This window comes from Emys orbicularis, chromosome 1 (genome assembly GCF_028017835.1).
Source record: "Emys orbicularis isolate rEmyOrb1 chromosome 1, rEmyOrb1.hap1, whole genome shotgun sequence".
NCBI classification, from domain to species: domain Eukaryota; kingdom Metazoa; phylum Chordata; order Testudines; family Emydidae; genus Emys; species Emys orbicularis.
This window is the reverse complement of record NC_088683.1, coordinates 80,502,102-80,523,228: the sequence shown is the minus strand read 5'-3', so window position 1 is coordinate 80,523,228 and position 21,127 is coordinate 80,502,102. Positions and strand designations below refer to the sequence as shown.

The 21,127-nt window shown below is 37.1% G+C and overlaps 1 protein-coding gene across 1 annotated transcript in view; it reads right to left on the bottom strand.

Annotated features, from left to right (window-relative positions):
- LRRIQ1 (leucine rich repeats and IQ motif containing 1) overlaps nucleotides 1-21,127 on the bottom strand; it is a 159,128-nt gene that overhangs the window by 33,737 nt on the left and 104,264 nt on the right. Inside the window, exon 23 of the mRNA XM_065423814.1 lies at nucleotides 792-924. Coding sequence (XP_065279886.1) covers nucleotides 792-924 — 133 coding nt within the window. The remainder of the gene's footprint in view (nucleotides 1-791; nucleotides 925-21,127) is intronic.

The following is a 21,127-nucleotide window of genomic DNA, read 5'->3' as shown; positions in this document are numbered from 1 at the left end:
CTTCTTAAAAATATGTTAAATAAGCATACTAACAATGTATTGTATGTTGACAACTAGCCTGATTTAAAAAAAAAAAGTGCTGAGTATCCTCAGCTCCCAGTGACTTCAATGGCCAAATATTTATTGGATATTGACTTAATGAATAAGAAATGTCAAATGCACTGTGTTTACGTTAACATCTTAAAGAAGCAAAATTATTTTTAAGAAATCTATATTTGTATTTGATCTAGTTAGTAACCAAAACAAAGTTAATACAGAATAGGGTGTTTTACAACCCCCTTTTCAAATGTATTATAGATTTGTCAAAGTAGTTTTTTCTTAATTTGTCCTCTCAGTGTTTCAAAGATACAATAAAAATACATATTATCCATTTATAAAGTTTTATTTAGTTCCTTAACCTATCCTATGTACAGTGTATCTAATTAGCTATTACACTAAAATAATTTGAATGCATTATATAACAAGAGAATTATGCCCCATGTGAAGAACATCATATATTTTTCCTATATTCTTCATAGACTACAATTCCTCATGTTTGTGGTGAAAGGTTACTTATATATGTTATCATTAGATATTGCATACTGGTAGCATACCAATTCACTATCTGTTGCAGAAGAGGGATCCATAGAATTATTAAAACAGTTTTAACGGGAGTCTGTTTGGGACCTGGCATTGTGGTGTGCTGGCCTTTGGCTATAAAACCATGTTTGTTTTAGGACAATAAACCTAGGTTTCACTTTACAAGAGGTATTTAACATACACAAATCTAATTTAAAAGCCAATGACCTCACCATTTAACATTTCTCAAACCGGTTGCTTCATAATCTCCGACCTGTGTGTGAAGCCATTGGTATGTAAGTTCTTTGCTCCTTTGTAATTTCTCAGCTGAAGAAGTATCCAAGTGTACAAAATCTTCTTCCCTACCTGGGGATGAGAAAGAGATCCTCATCTTCCACTGTTATTTGAGAATAACAGAGAGTAAAAGAGTAACCATCAAACTCTGCAAATATCAGAAGATGCTTTTGGGGAAGTCAACAAACTAGTGTTATCCACTTAACCTGCAAAGAGTCCAAAGCCCTCTGGATTACTTTTATATTTTAAATATTATTCTTTTTTAGAATAAAAATCTTGACCCTTTGAAGAAAAGTGTCTAGAAGGGGAAGATTGCAGAACAATCTTTTGCAGTAATTGCAGAAATAAAATTCTATGTAGGAACTTACAGCTCTGCTTAGTGCAGCATCTATGTGCCTCACAAACAATGAATTTATCTTTACTTTGCCCCCATAAGGTAAGAAATATCATTATCCTCATTTTCTAAATAGGGAACCAAAGCAAACGTGACTTGCCCAAAGTCACACAAGAAGTTGGCAGAGCTCAGCTGACGGTGGTCCCAACTCTCCAGCTTCAGCTGCCTCCAAACAGTCATTTCATGTTAAGATAATCAATCTTAACTATGTATTAGCAAAGGTTTTTTTTCTGGGGGAAATTTAGATAAAGAGTTGGAACAACTGCTGAAACTTACCTCTGAGTGTCACGGGAAAGCAGGGGAGAGAGTGAGGGAGGAAGTAGCATGTACAATAAGCTATAATAAAAATTACATACTGTACTTTTTAACTGGCAAGTTATGTTTCCCAAATTATTGTTAATAATTTGCTACATGTATGGTTTGGATTTCTGACTGTGTTATGTCTGGGGAATATTGCCAATTGTTTTATTCATAGCAATGCAAAACACTCTGACATCCAGTTACTTAAAAAAGGAAGTGATCAAGATAAATGTAAGTACATTAAACTGACAAATGTATGAACTGATTTTTAAATCACATCAGCTATTTAACACAATGGCCACTTTCCATATTACATTTAATACTGTTTTTGTTTTCTCAAATGGGCAAATGGTATGCAGTAATTTCTTAGTAATGCATCAGAAAATTCTGTTCTATTGTCTCTCCCTCAAATATATCCACACACTTAAATCTCAGTGTTAATGTCTTGAATATTTTCCTTGCGGTTACAATCTTTTTACTTATTTAGAAAAATATATTAAAAATTAATAAATGTTAATCAATCTTGTTCCATTTGTGAACCTTCAAAACTACCCATAGCAAATATCATGTGTTTGGGGATCTGATATATCAATAGTAATAAAATGTTATTTACCTGACAGCATTCTTAAATTAGGACTCTAGCTTTCTGACAGCTTGTGGCCTGATTTTCAAAAGTACTGAACACCTACAAATCCCACTGATATCATTAGGGGCTACAGGCGTTCACCATCTTTGAAAATCAGGCCTATCTATTTGCAAAACATGAACAACTCTTGGAATACCAGGTTAAAGGGAACTTTTGACTTTTCAAAGGGAAATAACAGTAATAATAACACCACCTATCTCTTATTTAGTACTTTTCATCAGCAGATCTCAAAGCACTTTACAAAAGGAGGTCAGTCTCATTGTTCCCCATTTTACAGATGCAGAAACTAAGGCACAGAGAGGTAAAGTGACTTGCCCAAGGTCACTTAGTAGGGCCAGGAGCAGAGCCAGAAATATAACACCCAGGATCCCTATGTCCCAGTCCAGTGCTCTAACCACTACACAATACAAGAAAACCAAATAATTTCAGAAGCATTAAAATAAAACACACTAAGGGATCACTTCTAAGCTTTCAATCTATTACACTTTACCTACATGATACATGCAGTTTAACCATTTAAGATTAGAAAACTCTTACAGCTGGCATTAATACAATAGTGATTTTTAGGTGCTGTCAATTAACAGTCAGCCCGCACAACACACAGATGCAGCCTGTTATGCTTTACACAGTGAAATGATGTGACTCTTAAATCAATATAAAACTTCTCTAGGCTAGATAAAATCCTCACAATTGTGCATGTCCAGCCTTTTTCATGAAACTTGGACTCTAGAGGATGACTTTATTCAAGTATTCAGCTTACTGAGGATGCAAACTGAGGGATCAACTCACGTGGGACTCGAAAGGATTATGTTTGGTCTAAGAAGAATCTTTCAAACATAAAAAAATATATGGAGGTGATTTCAGGTCTCTAGTTTTATGTCAGTTATTTCTCTGGTCTTACTTTAAGTTGGAAAGTAATGCCGGAGGTGTAACTATTAACACTTACCTAAAGTGCTAGGAACTCAATGTCAGTAGTTTAAGAGCAAGGTAAACACAGTTGAAAATAATATTTTAGAATATTATTTGTATTTAATCTGTAGTTTTGAGCCTTTGCATTCCACAGCTCAGCAGCAGCAGAACTTTAGCTGCTCCCCTACTGGGGGGATGGGCAACTAGAAAGTTTGCAGTGTGCTGAGTGGGGATTTTTAGGCTACATCTACACTTGGAGCTAGGGGTGTGATTCCCAGCGTGCTAAAAGTAGTGTAGCTGCAGTAGCACAGGCAGTGGTGAGTGGCAACATAGATTAGCTGCCCTGAGTTTGTACTCACGGTCCAGGAGTTTCGCAGTGAGCCCAATTAACTTCCAAAGGTGAATGAAAGATCTATAAAATGGAAACTTCTCAAGGAAATGCGATGTCTGGCCATGAAAATGAACTCTAAACCAACAAGCATCCAGAAGCTTACAAATGTACTAAGGAAAAGGTTAACATGGAGTACTGTGTACACAGATTTTTTGATCCATTCAAAACAGCAAGAGTCCTGCAGAAAGTAACTGAGGCATACATAGCCAGAAGCTAGTAAAATGATGACTACAACCTTTGATTCTCTCCTAAAACTCTCTCCCTCTTCTTCTCCACACAAGATCATTCAGATTTCAAAGAGAAGATCAATAAGACCTACCACAATCTCCCCCTCCTGCTCTCCTCTAATCCCTCCACCTGCCCTAGAGTGATCCCATCCTTTTCACATCCTGACCTCGCTTGACCCCCACCATCATTCTCCAGCTCTCTCCTCTCATAATGCAAGCATGCTCTGGTCTCCCTGATCCTCAAAAAGCAATGACTCAAATAGGGCCAGAGTCCAATATCTTGGTAAATCAGTACCACTTTTTGTTCGTGAGGCCATACTCCTCCCTCCCCTATTTCAGTTTCTTGGCATCTGCCTCAATTCCCCTCCCCCGTACCCAATCTCTGGGTGCTCTCTTCCACTCACATGGCTTCAAGTACCTGACAAATTGCAAATCTACCTCTCCACTCCTGACCTGCCTCCCTCCATTCAATACCATATCTCAGCTGCTCTCGCCAACATTACCATTATTTATTCTAGCTAAAGAAGACAACTCAGTTTTCTCAAGTAAAATTACCTGGGAGATTTTTTTTTCTTCTGAGAAGGTTGTGTGATTTTTATGGTCTAGAAACAGAGTTAAGTAAACATGACCTGGCCACTGTTTTGGGTAGTCACAATTGAGATTCTAGCAATGAATACCAGAACTAAAATTAGTACCTAAAGTTGGGGACCATTGTTTCTCCTTGATAATGAAACATCCAAGATTAACAAGCAGAGAACCATAGAATGTATCTATTTTCAAGAGTAGATGCATTTTAACTCCTTCATAGATGACTAAGATGACAATCTCCATTCTGGCATTTATATTTAGCATTGCTCTGGTAAATATCAGCATGTCACCTTGTAATACTGTACCAGGTATGTGCAGCAAAACGGTAGGTTTTTTTTGCTTCTGCACCTGGCACATTAGCCAGACTCAAATGGTTAATCAAGTGAATTATATAGACGAAAAATAAGACAGAAGTAAACTACATAAATGCTGAAATACTAAGATTCAAACTGCTCTGTAACTTTACAGATTTATAGGAATAATTCAACTCCCCCACAAAAGGTCAGTACTACTATTTCCAAAGCAAGGTTTAGAAAGAAAGCAGTCTTTCATTTCTTGTATTCTGGATGAATATCAAATCTTTGTAACATCTGTGCCAGCATTTGATCTAACGTTTAGATTCTTGAAATCTATAAGGCTGCATTAAGAAAAACAGAAGACAGGTATCATAGCAATACTATTTGTAGCTCCAAAGCAAAGCATAGCAGTTTCCATTAGAACAGATAATTTGAAGTGATTATAAACATTTGCATCAAGTTACAGATACAAGATACCCATTTTAGGAGCAAAACAATTGGAAAAAAATATGAAAAAAATACATTTGACTATCGTATGATTGGAGTGCCAATTATTTTTTTTCTATCTATGGTACCTATATGCCCCCAATCACCATATTATATGAACACCTTTTAATTTATTTTTCATCTTTGAATATATGTATTCATATAATAACCCTCTAAGGTAGTGAAGTATTATTGGCCACATTTTACAGATAGGGAAATGATGCACAGAGATACTGTCTTGCCCACGGTCTCATAGGAAATCTGTAGCAAAGCAGAGTATTGAATCTGGGTCTCTCAAGTCCAAGGTTAGCACCCTAACCTCTGGACTATCCTTCCTCTCTTTACACAGCACCTTAGTCCTTAGTGTGAATTGAAATATGTGGACAATTAGAAAAAAACAAAATCAACCAAGTTAGAAATGTGTCAAGTGCATTTGCTAAATCACTTTGAAACAGCATTCACTTAGTGCTATCTATAGCTAGGATTGTAAGGATTAGAGTTTTATTGGTAAAAATCAGTAAACACAGATTTCATCATATACACAAACCAACAAAAATATTTGCAGCAATAATAACGGAAATTTCAGATAGACAAAGTAAGAAAAATTATGCTTGAAAACTTATTAGAGTTGGATTCAAGGATATTTACTTTGTATATGCTGATGTGATGCTGACAATTTGTGTTTTAACAAATGACAAAGCTTTAACTTTTTGAATCTCTCAGTCTACTGTCATTAAATAATTATTGTATGCTCCCCCATACTTTCTGCAACTGTGAATATTTAAATAGATGAATATAAAAAATTGCTAAGACATAATTTTGCACAAACATGAAAATGTAAATTGATAAAATCTAAAAAAAAGTTTAAAATAAACAATACTAACTGTCAAAATTACAGAAGAATAAAAATTAAATTCTGCAAAGCCTAGCTATAACATAAATAATTAAATCACTATCAGTAGCTGGATGTTCCAAAATATGTTGCTTCCACAAATCCATTTAGAGCCCAGGTGTCATGTTGTAAGGCTTCAAAAACGTTGAGAGCACTTGGCTGCATGTTGCTACACAACAGATTGGTGCCAAGCCTGAAGTGATAAAGAAGGCAAAGAGGCTCCTCCTTCCTCAGTTTCAATCTGAAATAAAGAAAAGCACCAAAGAAACAGGATTGGAGAGATAGGAGGAAGGGCAAACACGGATCTGTGGAGGCCATACTGCATAACTGGGAAAATTTAGTTGTTGATAAAGTGCTATATTGTAACTGATATTCCTCTAGGCCAGTGGTTCTCAGACTTATTTGATCTGGCCTCCCTTCTTTGTGTCTGTAGTCATTTACATCCCAACCCCCTCCACAAGCACATATTCCGCCACTCAGCTCTGAAGGCAGAGCAGAGAGCAATGGCTGCTGGCTGGGCATCCAGCTCTGAAGGCAGTGCCATGCTGGCAGCAGCACAAAAGTAAGGGAAGCAATGTGAAAAGTGATATTCGTCAATATCACTTTTCACAGCAGACTTAGTGCCCCATTGACACCCTTACTTCTGTGCTGCTACTGCCACCCCGGGGATGGCAGCCAGAACCACGCTGCCTCCAGGTGAGGGATTTGGGGGGTGGAGGAGTTAAGGAGAGCCCGAGCCCAGGTGGCAAGGCTCCAGCTATCGCCTTTATCCCCACATCCCAGGTTTGCACGGCCTTCTGCATGAGCCCTAGCCACCTGATGCTGACAGCCAGAACTCTTTTTAAAAAAAAAGCATACAGCTCACACCTTGACACATTCCTGCACCCAGCCCCATAGTTTGAGAACTTCTGCTCTAGGGTATAGCAGCAAGTGCTGTGGCATACCAGCTCCTTCTAGATATCTTACTGTCTATAGTATATGCTCGGAGGCAAGTGCTGAAGGTTCTACAAGCACTAAACTCTTCAGGATCCAGACCCTGATGGATTATTAATTATTTTTATTATCATAGCATCTAGGAGTCCTAAATCATGGACCAGGACCCCATTATGCTAGGTACTGCACAAACAGAACAAAAACAGTGCCTACCTGAAAGAGCTTACAATTTAAGGATAAGGCAAGACACAACGGATGGATACAGACAGACTGACCAGGGAGAACAATAAACAAGGAAACAATCAACATTCACACATCTCAAATAACACATTGCTTTACCAGCACTGCCTGAAACTACAAGATGCACAATGACACCCTAGGCACAATGATTTTATGTTACAATACAAAGTTCAAACCACCAACAGTCCTCAGACCGGCCCCTAAGAGCAGTCCAATTCATCAGTATAATCATTACGTTGTAATCCTTCCACCATATCCTCTTGGCGTGTAGGCTGCTGCCTGTATCTCCCTGGGGGATGCTACTGTTGCCTCCTTGCCAGCAACAGATTGAATCTGACTGTCAGCCTTCCAGTCCCAGCTTCCAGGCCTCTCCTCTGCAGCCAGCTAGCATAATGCTGCCTCTGGCCTGGTGCTCCTGCTCTCACAGGGTCTCTGGCTCTCCACCCTACCCTGTCCCCAATGACCTCAGGTCATTCTTCTCCTGTCTGAAGATCATGGAGCCCTCAATTGGCTAAATATTGAACTGGGGATTGGACAAGAAATGAGCCACAAACTTCATTACAGTTTCTCGTTTATGACATTACTTCTACATTTCTCAGACTCTTGAGATTAACAACAGAAGTAACCCACTATGTTAGGTGACTGACAAGTGCTTAGTGGAAGGATGAGATAGCTTTCCCCAAACATTCATCCGATTTAGCCTCAACATCAAGAATAATTCTGGATAAAAATATGCATCCAATTCCTCAAAGACTCTCTGTGAATCTTAGAGATGGACACTGGGAGTCTGTAGAAGCTGCTCTAACTCTACTAGAGTTGGCTTTAAGGTCATCAGGTAGTTGAACTCCAGAGAGTACATCATAGATCTACATGGAGAAGATTGTGCAATTGTGAGACTGATCATCTCAACACCTAAGGGAATTGTCAAATGCAATACGTCATCTGCAGGACTTTCAAAAATATTAGGGCCTATCCAGCTAATAATAGAATACCTGCATTACATTCATTTTATAGAGCAAAATTTCCCTAGGAGCATCACAGAGTCGGGGGGGAGGGGGAGGGGAAATGGTAGACAGATGGACTGTTTCAGAGATTGAAACACATTATCTTATCTTATCTTTATAAAGAACTGTAAGAGAGGGATGAGATTCAGAATCATAGAATATTAGGGTTGGAAGAGACCTCAAGAGGCCATCTAGTCCAATCCCCTGCTCAAAGCAGGACCAACACCAATTAAATCATCCCAGCCAGGGCTTTGTCAAGCAGGGCCTTAAAAACCTCTACGAATGGAGATTCCACCACCTCCCTAGGTAACGCATTCCAGTGCTTCACTACCATCCTAGTGAAATGGTGTTTCCTAATATCCAACCTAGATCTCCCCCATTGCAACTTGAGACCATTGCTTCTTGTTCTGTCATCTGCCACTACGGAAAACAGCCTCGCTCCATCCTCTTCAGGTAGTTGAAGGCTGCTATCAAATTGTTAGCACTGTTCATTCATAGCACCCTCACTGTTCATTTCTGCAAACTAAATAACCCCAGTTCCCTCAGCCTCTCCTTGTAAGTCATGTGCCCCAGTCCCCTAACCATTTTCGTTGCCCTCTGCTGGATTTTCTCCAATTTGTCCACATCCCTTCTGTAGTGGGGGGGCCCAAAACTGGACACAATACTCTAGGTATGGCCTCACCAGTGCCAAACAGAGGGGAATAATCATGTCCCTCAATCTACTGGCAATGCTCCTACTAATACAGCCCAATGCCATTGGCCTTCTTGGCAACAAGGGCACACTGCTGACTCATATCCAGCTTCTCGTGAACTGTAATCCCCAGGTCCTTTTCTGCAGAACTGCTGCTTAGCCAGTCAGTCCCCAGACTGTAGCTGTGCATGGGATTCTTCCTTCCTAAGGGCAGGACTCCGCACTTGTCCTTGTTGAACCTCATCAGATTTCTTTTGGCCCAATCCTCCAATTTGTCTAGGTCACTCTGGACCCTATCCCTACCTTCCAGTGTATCTACCTTTCCCTCCAGTTTAGGGTCATCTGTGAACTTGCTGAGAGTGCAATTCATCCTATCATCCAGATCATTAATAAAGATGTTGAACAAAACCGGCCCCAGGACCGACCCTTGGGGCACTCTGCTTGATATCAAAGCTTGGAGCTTGCCCATACACTTAACAGTGGTAATAATGACCAAGGTGGCCGCTTTTTGCTACAGAAAGTGTAAAGAATGTTCACAACATGATTCAAAAGGAAGGGTCCATGAATTTGCGGAAGTCTATATTCATATCCCAAAAATTTGCTAGGCACTCTAGTAGACAGTACAAGTGCAGCAGCTTCTTTCAGGGAAAACAAGCAGAAGCCAACATTCAGTGAAAGTAAGTAATATGAGATGCAAGGTAGCAAAACAAGAATGGAGGCACCAGAGCCTAGTTTGAAATATAAATGGAAAAGTGCCTCCACTTTGAAGCACAAGCTTATGACAAGTAGCATTGTCATTGAGTGGAAGGAAATGGTTTCAGGAAAGCAGTATGGATAAACCTATTCTACTGCCCCTAGATTTTGAATGTGAGGCTGGAGTACCAAAAAGAGGTTGGACAGGAATTTTTCTCCTTGGTTTAGGATTATTCTTCAGCCTAGATAGAGATACACTCAGTAATCCTGTTATTTTTTCCTTATTTGAATATGGTTTGGATCTGATCCTGAAGGTTCTAGGATGGCAGGTGTAAGCACAACACTTGCTGTAGTTTGCTTAGTGTGAGAAGTCTCCTTCCTAATAGAGTCTCAGAAGCCATTTTGTCAAAGCAGAAGAGTTTGTTCCCACCTACCACCACTCTAAGATTCAGTGGGGAAAGCAAGCTGGGAAACGTTGTACAGCTTAGCAATCATTGTAATAATGTGTGTCTTTGATTTGGCATGATGGGCAAAGGGAAGGAAATACTGGGATATTAAAAAACCCCAAACATTAAAAAAAAATGGAGATTACTAAGTGATAACACTGTACTTAACTTGTATCAACCTAAGTACTTACAAGCAAGGAAATGATTAGGTAGGGATAGTATAAAATGACTTCAGTGGATGATTTACACCAGATGAATATTTGGCCAGTACTATTTATGAAGTTAAAAGAAATGCATATTTTTCACCAAACCTTATATTGTTACTTAAAAAAAAATATTACAGTATTTATGTATTTTTTATCTTGCTTTTAATATCTACATATTTTGTTTTAAAGTATATTCTAATTAAGATATTATAACTTAACATTTGTCAATTGATAATAGGGTTTTTATATGTACTTATAATTGCTGTTTCTTTAGAATAACACTGTAAGTGAAGTTTAGTAAAGAAAATGTATACTTTATCAATGTATGGTAAAATTATGAATGCACATGGGCTTGTATATTATGCTGATCAACACATACATATTTGTGTTTCATTTTAGAAGGATTTTATCTTGTGTTATTTCAGTTACTGATGAAAAATAGTATTTATTTTTGGGTCAGTCATGGTCGTTGCTTCGTGATGAAATATGTATTCTTTAACTAGATAAGAGTAGTGTGTTAACTATTCAGGGCTTCATCAGTGTAAGAAATGCAGCAATTCAAAAATATATGGCAATAAGTCATATCACACTACATCATTATGTATTTTCTCATAGACGTTCCACAAACACAAAGTGTATGAAAAAGGATGTGAGGATTATTGTTTAATATTTATATTACAGTAGTACCCAGAGGCACCAGTGAGGATCAGGCATCCTATTGTGCTGTGCATTGTACAAACAAGGCCTGATCCAGCTGACATCAATGGAAAGAACTGTAATGATTTCAATAGACCTACTGATTTCAATTTCAGATTCACACATAGGAAGACATGGTCCCTTTCCCAAAAAGCTTAAATCTAAGGAAACAAGTGACATGGTAGGTGGAGAGGAGTATAATCAAATACATACCATTTAAAATATATTTGCAATTTGTACATAATTATAAATAGATATAAAAGCCAGCTATCCCCATCTTCCCTTCAAGTCATAATTCACTGGCGACTAATACTTATCAGGGAGGAAGTAGTTCTTGAAGAGGGATTTGAAGGACAAGATCTTATGGTTACGTTCAGGGAGGACATTCCATGCATAAGGGGAAGCATTGAGAAAGACACTGAGTCATTTGAACACATTCTTCTAGCCCTAATGTAACACTTTGTATTTCTACACCAAGGAGTTCAAAGGACTTAACAAATGTTCCTTAATGAAGCCTCAACTGTTTGGAAAAGAGTCTTCTGACTTGTTTACACACAGGAATGGCAACAATTTAACTACAGGTTTCAGAGTAGCAGCCGTGTTAGTCTGTATCAGCAAAAAGAACGAGGAGTACTTGTGGCACCTTAGAGACTAACAAATTTATTTGGGCATAAGCTTTCGTGGGCTAAAACCCACTTAATTGGATGCATGCAGTGGAAAATACAGTTGTTTCTAAACCAATTTAATTACAACTGGCATAACCTCTTTGTGTGGGCACCTTTAAAATGATTTAAGAGTGTCTATCTAGGAGGCTGCACCAAATTTAACTAGATTGATTTAGAAACATATATAGTTACATTGGCACAATTTCTTTGTGTAGACCAGGCCTAAATGATTTGCCTGAACTCCCACAGTTCTTTGCAGGAACTATTATACTCGCACAATACCTACGTAATATAAGTTAACTTTGATCCAATGACAAAAGGACAATGCCCAACCCTGCACCACTTAATTCACTGAGTTCTCACCTAAGCTTATAAGATGATGATGAATATTTTATTCTCATTGGACTTGTACACTAATTCCCATGATTTTTGAGATATCCTTATTTGGGCAACTGTTAAAAATACAGTGAATATACCCAAGTTCACTTAATTGGGACACAATTAATGGGGAGATCATGTGTTTAATTAGGATGTTTCCTAGGGAACCACTTAAATCCAGGCATTAGGATGCTGATTCTGACTTCAGGTGATACTTTTGTCCCGTCTCTTTAATCTCTCTTCATTTTTTTTTTCATCTCTAACAATTTTCAAGACCTCCATAGCTGAGATACATGCAGAAGTATGATTTGTTTCACTGCTGTTTGTTCCTGACTGTTCACTTGCAACCTCCATGCCAATTATACATGCTCAGTCCCTGTCTCTGGCACTGAACAGGCAAAACACACAGTCCCTATTTCATTCCAGTACAGGGAATGTCCAATAATATGATGATCTTTGCAATTTTTAAAGACTACAACTATACTAATAAAATGCTGTCATCTCAGGTGAGAAGTCCTCAAAATGACGACAAAACAAACCAATTAAGAAGATTCTACTTGATCTGTAATAACCTCTGTAATAAGGCATAGCTGATGGCATTTCATGGACAAATCTGGAAATACCACATGCCTGCTTTTGGGTTTGTTTGTGAGAACCCAGAATCAATGGCTTCTCCCAGGAAGAGCTGAAGCAAGTCACAAAAAAAGAGAAAACACACAAAGAGATTCATACAAAATAAAACCTTATTAGATAGATTCTATTAGATTCTTGCAACACAAACAGCAGCAAAATAGTGTGAACAAAAATGATGATGGCTTTATAACAGCTCAAGAAATTAAAAGTCCCACATTAATTAGAAATATTTACAACATATGGTAGTTGCATTTATCTAAATGCACTCTAACAACGGAAAGTAAGTGCATGCTTAACATTCTTGTGTTACAGCAGAATTTCTTCTACTCCTCTGATCTGAAAGGAAAATAAATTGATTAGAAACAGCACGTTAAAAATATTCTCACAGAGACTAATGTATCACTGCAGTGAGATGATAAAAAAATGTTAATGAAAAACATACAAACTTGTCATCAGTGGGTGCATCACAGTCCCCAAAATATCCTTTCAAACCTTTGAAGCAAGCAGCTCCCCCACTCTGGTTCAGCTGCTGCAGCAGAGGCAATTAATACAGAGACATGCCTGGATGGCATCATAGTTGCCCAAACAAGCACATTCTCAGAAGAGGCTCTCTTCTCCCTCATGATTCTAACTGCCACGGTTAATAAAACAGGAAAAAATAATGCAATGTAGTAAAAAAGTAATTAACAGCAAGATACATGAACTCCAACAAACTTAAAATTCATACTACTACTTACCTTCTCCCAGATTCCAGCCAGGTTCTACAGTTTTCATCTAGCCAGACCTTAGATCACCTCACTTTGAGGTGGTCTGGGAGCTCACCAGTATTGCCTCCTTGTACATGGTTAATTGTACAATGAAGATAAGGATTTCACCCTCTAGCAGTGCTGCCAGGATGCATATGAGGAATACGAGTATATCATACTGGCAGAGAGACTTGGAAACAAGAAGCACTTTGAACAGAGAAATAAGACAAAGCTCTCGTTACGTAACTGGTACAACATATTATAAGACATACTTTATCACTAATCAGTGACTATGAAACTATTTGATGCTTGTACAAGTATAAAAAAATCCATCACATCCATCATATGAGATGGACATCTAATGAACAAGGAATTTGTTTGTGAAATGTATGTCAAGTAAGTTTTACAAATATTAGTATTTGCAAAAAGCATTAAAAAAAATATGTTTCAAAGAGATTTGTATGGTGTACAAAAGTCACATAATACCATGACAGCCTACGTGATGTTTTAGCATATGTAACCCAGACTACAAGCAGAGTCTGACAAAACCTAAGCAAGCAGACCTGGTAAAGAATCAGGAGTCATGCTTATTATATATAATTCTCAAGGGTATCTTGCAATCAGAGGTCACAATCGAGGCAACAGAAGCAATGTCACGATATCAGAGAAAGGGCCAATTCAGTCCTGCTCCCTGACAGTCAGTGAGGTCAGGGCTTGCAGCAAATAATTGTATCAAAAGGGAATATTCTCTGCACACTTTTAGAACCGTCATCTGAACAAACAAGGCCAGGTCATCTTGAGGTTAAATCAGAACTCTCTGCTTAACCTTGTAGCTCATTGTTTTATGTTTAATTCCCAATCAATTTCTTACCTAAAGGAGGAACCTCTAACGAAAATTCTCTTAATAGATTTTACTTTGAGATACATATTAAACTGTTTAGAAATAATAATAAAATATATATTTGCAATTAAATCCTTAACTATATCTATAAAATATGCCCCTTTTCTCTTCATATGCTTCAAAATGCTTCATACTAGAGTACAATAAAGATGTAACTATTTTAAGAGAAATGACCCTTCATAGTTTAGTAAGCCTGGCACTCAGTCTGCACTTGAAAACCACTTAAATAATTTATGCTTAAGCATATCCCACTTGCTGTATAATTAATATGAAAGTGAGGTTAATTGCTACCTTTGTCTGGCTATTTTTATTCCTTTACACCTAACGTGACACAGGGGGCTAGACACAAGCCTTATCACTGGCTTTTTAGTTGCAATGATTTAATTTATGCAACTATAATAAAATGTCAGAAATTTTAACCTGATAGTATATGTATAGAAGAATTATTTGAATGGTCATCTAAGTGTCATCTAAGTGAAATTTTATTGTAGAACATGATCTCTGCAGTGCTGTGACAATGTTTACAAGCATAGAAGTTTTCTGAGTCACAGCTGAGGAAGCTAACTGTATCAATTGGAAAATATAGTATTTTCACATTGTTCTTTATCCAGTATTAATTGTACAGTATGAGATTTGTTTCCAAACCTATTTAAAACTTGAAACTCAATATTCTGTTTTTGTAATTTTCTTTTTGAATATACATAGGCAAGATAAGATATTTAAGGCATACACACCAACAAGCATTGTGGTGTAACTCCAACCTAAAAACACCTTCCTTATAAACAGTACAGATGTACAAATTTGACATGACTTGAAAAGTTTGTATATTATAGATGTTAAAATTTGAATGTTAAAGTCATGCAGTAGAAAAATGTATATTATATAATACATGTCCTAAAGGATAATATAAAATTAACTAGATATATTATTATGCTACAATTCCTCTATTAAAATATTTGAATAATTTGTAACCATACCTACAATTCCTTGTAAAAGCGTCTAAATCTAGCATGCTTACTTTCTATTTCTTTAGATTATATGAATCTTGTAAAAGGTACAGGGCTTTGTTCATTTTATTTAACAGCACTATATTTTCAATATCTAAGTTTCAGTGTTGGAGTCTTTTCTCAATGTTTTGTTTAAAAGAATATTTCACATAATCAAAAGGAGTTATACTGCTGATCCACAACTTTTTTAGTAAGAAAAAAGAAAAAAACAACCAAAAATGTGTGTTCAATATTAAAAATGTTGTCACAAGGAAACAACTTTTTTGGAACGCTGTAGATCTCTGACCTCATTAAGACAATTAATCCTTCATAACACTGTAGGTCCCATGCACAGAATAGAAAACCAATAATTTCTTCATAAGCGATGTCAGTCAATTACATTTTCAGTTCAACAAAATGACCTTGTAAAGGTCTTTCTTGTCCTAATCCAACCTCCTAAAGGTATTTGACCAGTTAAGATAGATGATTAGAGGCATTCCTATAATAACATATACATTTATAGAATGTTTTATTTTCTCTGTTGTGGATTTAAAATGTATCATGTTGCCATCTGTTATAAGAGTTGCATGCAGGAATTGTTTCTAAGAATTCATTTGTTCACCCAGATTCATAACTCTGCACACTCCTAACTTATTTTCGTGACATGAACTATCATATAATGCGGCACTTGAGGATCCTTGAATATGCAGTGTATACTTAAATGCTCTGTTTAACCTTTGTAAAAGGTTATTTGCATATCTAAATGAGTTAAATGTTTAAAATATTTAGCAATCCAAAACTAAGTAAGATAACCTATTTGTGTTTAGTGACTTTCTGGAAAGTAAAAGTAGAACTTCTGCATTGGCATGTTGTTTTAAAAAAAAAATAGTATGGATGTATGTCATCCAAGTACATGGCAACAAATTCAATGATTATTTTTAATTAGACTTAAGTTCAAATGTTGTAAACCTTTACTGAAAGAGGAATTTAGCCAAATTTACTCTCCCTTAGCCCCTCCAACCAAACCCATTTGGATTTAACTGGTTGCTAAAATTATCTGTCTTTTGCACTCAAAGACCTGGGTCACAACCTTACTTAGGGACAGGAAATAGTTATCAGGTCACTGAATGGTCAGATGAAAAAGGATTTGAAATGCTTTAGTACTCAGGAGTCTATTCATCCAAAATGATTGCCTTATGCAGTGTAAAAAGCTGTGGATTTTGACTCTGCACTCAATTTATTCATCTATAAATTGGTTGCGAGGCAGAAATATTAGTTTTATGTTACCCAGTTCCAGGTCACAGAAGCTAAATTAAAGGAAACTTCAGATGCTGTAAATTACTGTTCAGCTATCTTATTCAAGAATGATAAAAAAAATTGCCCTCAGTGACTGCAGAAATTATGAGGCCTAAGCTTCTTCCACCCAATGAAGTCCACATTAGTCAGTCATTAATTTAAGAAGCAGGAAGACCTAGATCTATTGTTTTTAAATGTAAAGTCCCCCTCCCCAGTCCCCTCAAAACCAGGTAAATTGCCATAGAGCCAGGTGTGAATACCTAGGTGTCAAAGCTTTAACATTGTTTTATAATAGCTTGGGGCCTTAAAAGGTGATTGTGGCAGTTTGACATCAAAATTTGTTGGCATAGAAGATTGGAGAACATATTAAAGTCAGATAGCCTCACAAGCTGCTTACTGTGGTCCACCTAATATCATTACAAATGACCACAATCTTCAAATGGGAGGAGGTAGGAAATGAGGAGACAGGACAGTGCACAAACGGGTGGAACATTCCGCCAAGTTCAGAATCCTGTGGGGTTAACACAATGGAATTTGGAAGACCAGAACCACGGTTAGGCAACAGGGTATCGAGCTGTAGTATCTCCATGGCTGGTACTTAAAGAGCTGGAATTTCAGGCAAATGCCAACCTTACTGTTTAAAATAGACTTCTGAACATAAAACACAGAATTCACTTTCTAAATATTCAAAGGCCAATGCATACTGCATTGCTCATCTCACAAAAGATGTTTTATTTATTTATTTTTAAGCTTGTGTAGCAATTTCAAGATTGGTTTATTCCAAGATCACTGAAAATGCCCATGTTATCACTGATGGACAGAAGACTGGCAAATTAGGCACAGATTTCATTTTAAAGTTTTATTTCATAATAAGAAACTGGGCCACTAAAACTATGTAACTGAAGCTCGAGTGCGTGCACTGTAAGGCCCCTGCAGTCTTTTGCAACTTTTCAGCGGGCCGCTGTTGTGAACTGGGTTTGCACTCTGCCAGCAGAGCAGCTCTGACCCATGGAGAGCACTCCTTCAGATCAACACTGCCTCAGGCTTTACTGCGTTCTCCAAGAAGTCTTACATTTCAGGCATCAAGTTGATTTCTTCTGGAGATGATTAACCCAAACCCATGACAGATTTTTTCCAAGATATCCAACTCCTTATGTTTATTTTATCCTGGCTCTTTCTGGATGTACTGGACACAAGTAACCTACTCATTTTACATGTTAAAGGGCTGGTGGAGAGCCATTAATTCCTTAAAATGAGAAAATATTTCAATGTGCAGAGCTCTGTTGTGTGAGCTCACACTAGATAATGAGAAACAATGCTACAGAACTATGATTTGAAAAGACAGACTCCCTTCCACACTACAGGTTTTTTTAATGTATTTTATTACATCTCAAGATAGATCTTAGGCTTTTTGGAAATGCATTATTCTGTCACTTTCACCAGTGCAATACTATAAGGATCAGATATTGCTTCCATAGTCTGCCATACAAGTACAGTGCCTGGGAGAGATTATTATATTTTTACTGTAAACATGGCAAAACATTTGTTAAATTATAGAGCATTAATTTTGCAGCATGGTTACTGATGTTTTTTTAGACCAGATCTAAATAAAAGATGACAATTTTAGAAATTGGATGCATACAAACAATTTGTGCTTTCTGGGAACTAAGGCCTTTTATATGCTTTAATTGAAAATGGTAAAGTTATTAAAGCCTGAAAACAGTTAATACCCATGAGTATTAGCTACCTTTCATAATATTCTTATCTACCTTTTGAATGACATACACATCCTGATATAATGAAAGCTTATCTGTTTCATAGCACTAGTAAAGGTTACTGAAAATATCTCAATCTCAATGACACTTCTATCAGCTTTCATCTGAAGATATTATATCCAGACAACCACTAGTAATTTGAATCAATAAGTAAATGCTATTTACTTACTACATACTTATATTTTCCAATGTATTTCCTTTCATTACTACAATGTAAGAAATTACATATGTTAAACATGTTTATGTAAAAACATTTTCAAAATGCGTACTTAAATTAACCAAAAAAGGGAATCCTAAATTACCAGATGTATTTGGCCTAGTTTAGCAAAGAAATTTAAAGACAAAGCGGCAGTCTTAAGTCTCAGTTTTCATGGGTTTAAGTTAAGCCTAGTAATAATAAATACAGTATAACAACATTTTGCACTTAAGTAACACCTTCTGTCTGTGGATGTAGATGTGCTTTACAAATATGAGTTATGAGAAAGTTGAGGCACAGACGTATTTTAAGAGACATACCTAAAGTCATACAAGTTGTCTGTATCACAGCCAGGATGTATGAAATCCTGGACCCACTGAAGACAACAGGAGTTTAGCTATTCATTTCACAAGGGTCAGGATTTCATACCTGCTTTCCTGAATCCCAGTCCTGTGCTGTAACCATACAATCATCTTTCTTCTAATTTTTGGTTAATGCTATCTGAAAACAACTTTTATTTTCATTTGCAATGTATAGAGAAATTAATACATTTGTCTTTTATCAGTCAGTTTTTAATTAAAGTAGAACCTGTTAGTTTTCAAATGAATATTTATGAAAAACTGTCCTTAATACTTATTATGCTTTCTATATTTCTTATTATGCTTTCTATAATTTAGTGATCAATGATCATAAGATGACAGAGGACACAGTATTACTAATTAGATACTCAGGCTTATTAAGAAATTTCCAACCTGCTGGCTACAACTAACAATATAAAACAATATGACTAATAGAGATTAACCTCGTGACACTGAACACTGTGCACACTCAGGAGCGAAGCCACCTAAATGAGTTATTTTCACTGAATCTGAAGACTATACAGAGAGTGCATGTGCACTAAGATGTACGCTGATGGATGTACTTCTGTGTCAGTAGGTCGCCAATTGCGAGTAAATCTTAATAAAGGCATCAGAGTATAGTGCCTGAACTTCTGAGTGGTAGCCAGAGAAGTGGATCCAGACATTGAAAATGTTCAATAGGATTACTGACTTCCTAACAGATCCATTCTGTTTCTCCATCTTGCACAGCTGATTCCCCACCTAAGAGAAGTGATGAACATGGCTCACCAATCATATGGGTAGCTGGACTGCATTCACTATCAGGTGGCTAGGATGATCTGAAGTGCTTCAAAGCTTATATTCCAAGTGGGCCAGACACTTACACCCCCTACGGCAGTTTTGTGCTGCTAGAACAGAGTAATATCAGCCATGATGCCAGTGGAATTGACTGTGTGGGAATTTTCATAAGTGGAATCATGGCACAGATGTGGCAGAGAGGGATTATGCCACACTCTAGTTCATGATTTACAGGAGTTTTACAAGAAGAAGGAGACAGAGAACACCAGCATTTTGTATCTGTCAGATCAACTCTTTGGATCCAAAAGGCCACAGACTACTCTAAACGAGACCAGGAATTGGACGTCCCTAGGCAGCCCCAGGATGAAGGAGTAGATATAAAAGTGGTTTATAGTAGAGCTGGTCTAAAAATCATGAAAATAATTTGATTTTTTTAATTGAGAAAAAAAACAAAAATAGTTTCACAGAATTTTTCATTTGTCAATTGAAATCAAAATTTGACAAAGAATTTAACCAGCTCTAGCTTAAAGCCATCTAACCCCTCCCTCTTCTAATCCTGATCTAAGCAGAACTCAGCTGGACCAGAGGATCCAGTCCAACATATTTGATGCATATGAGTAGGGTGACCAGATAGCAAATGTGAAAAATCGGGACAGGGGGTGAGGGGTAATAGACGCCTATATAAGACAAAGCCTCAAATATCGGGACTGTCCCAATTTTATAGGGACATCTGGTCACCCTACATATGAGCGGCTAACAGATCACTGGAAATCAGAGAACATGTCTTTCAGATTACTTCAATGGGTTTTGGATCAGGCCCTAATTTCCCAAGAGAAGAAAAAAAGCAGGTTATTGTGTGTGTATTTAAAATGTATTAAAATTTTACTAAGTGCTAACATTGGCCCATCAGTGCCATTTACAATGTCAATATTTAGGAAGGTTTTGTAGCCTTAAGATGTATTGACAAGTTACAAAAATTATTTTGGTGCATGTATATATCCCTCCTCCCACCCCTTTTACATATCACTTACCTTCTTAGATAGGAAACTCTTCAAAATGGAGATCAAGTCTCCATATGTTATTTAGGCAACACCTAACACAAAGGGGTCTGTTTCTGATTGGGGCTTCTGCATGCTACTGTGCTGTAAATATTAACTAACAACAATTTCTCCTTTAGGCCTATTATAAAGTCAATGGAGGATCAGTAGTGGATTCACTGACATTTCATGAAGATTTGATATCTTATGGCAAACTTTAAAAAAATATATTTTTAGATATTCCTGTTCACAAAGGCCCCAGTCCTATAAAGCACTTAAGGAGCATGTGTCAGGTTTTGCTCACACGAGTAGTCCCATGTGATTAAAGTTATGCACATGATCGAAGTTATTCAGATGCCTCACTTTCCTCTACAGTTTTGTTATAGAATGATTTGCATAAAAAATGGGTTTTCTTCTGCAGAGCTCATTTGCTCTTTTTGGCGATACCACAGTATGGTAAATCTGTGGCATCACTCTTGCTTTTACAA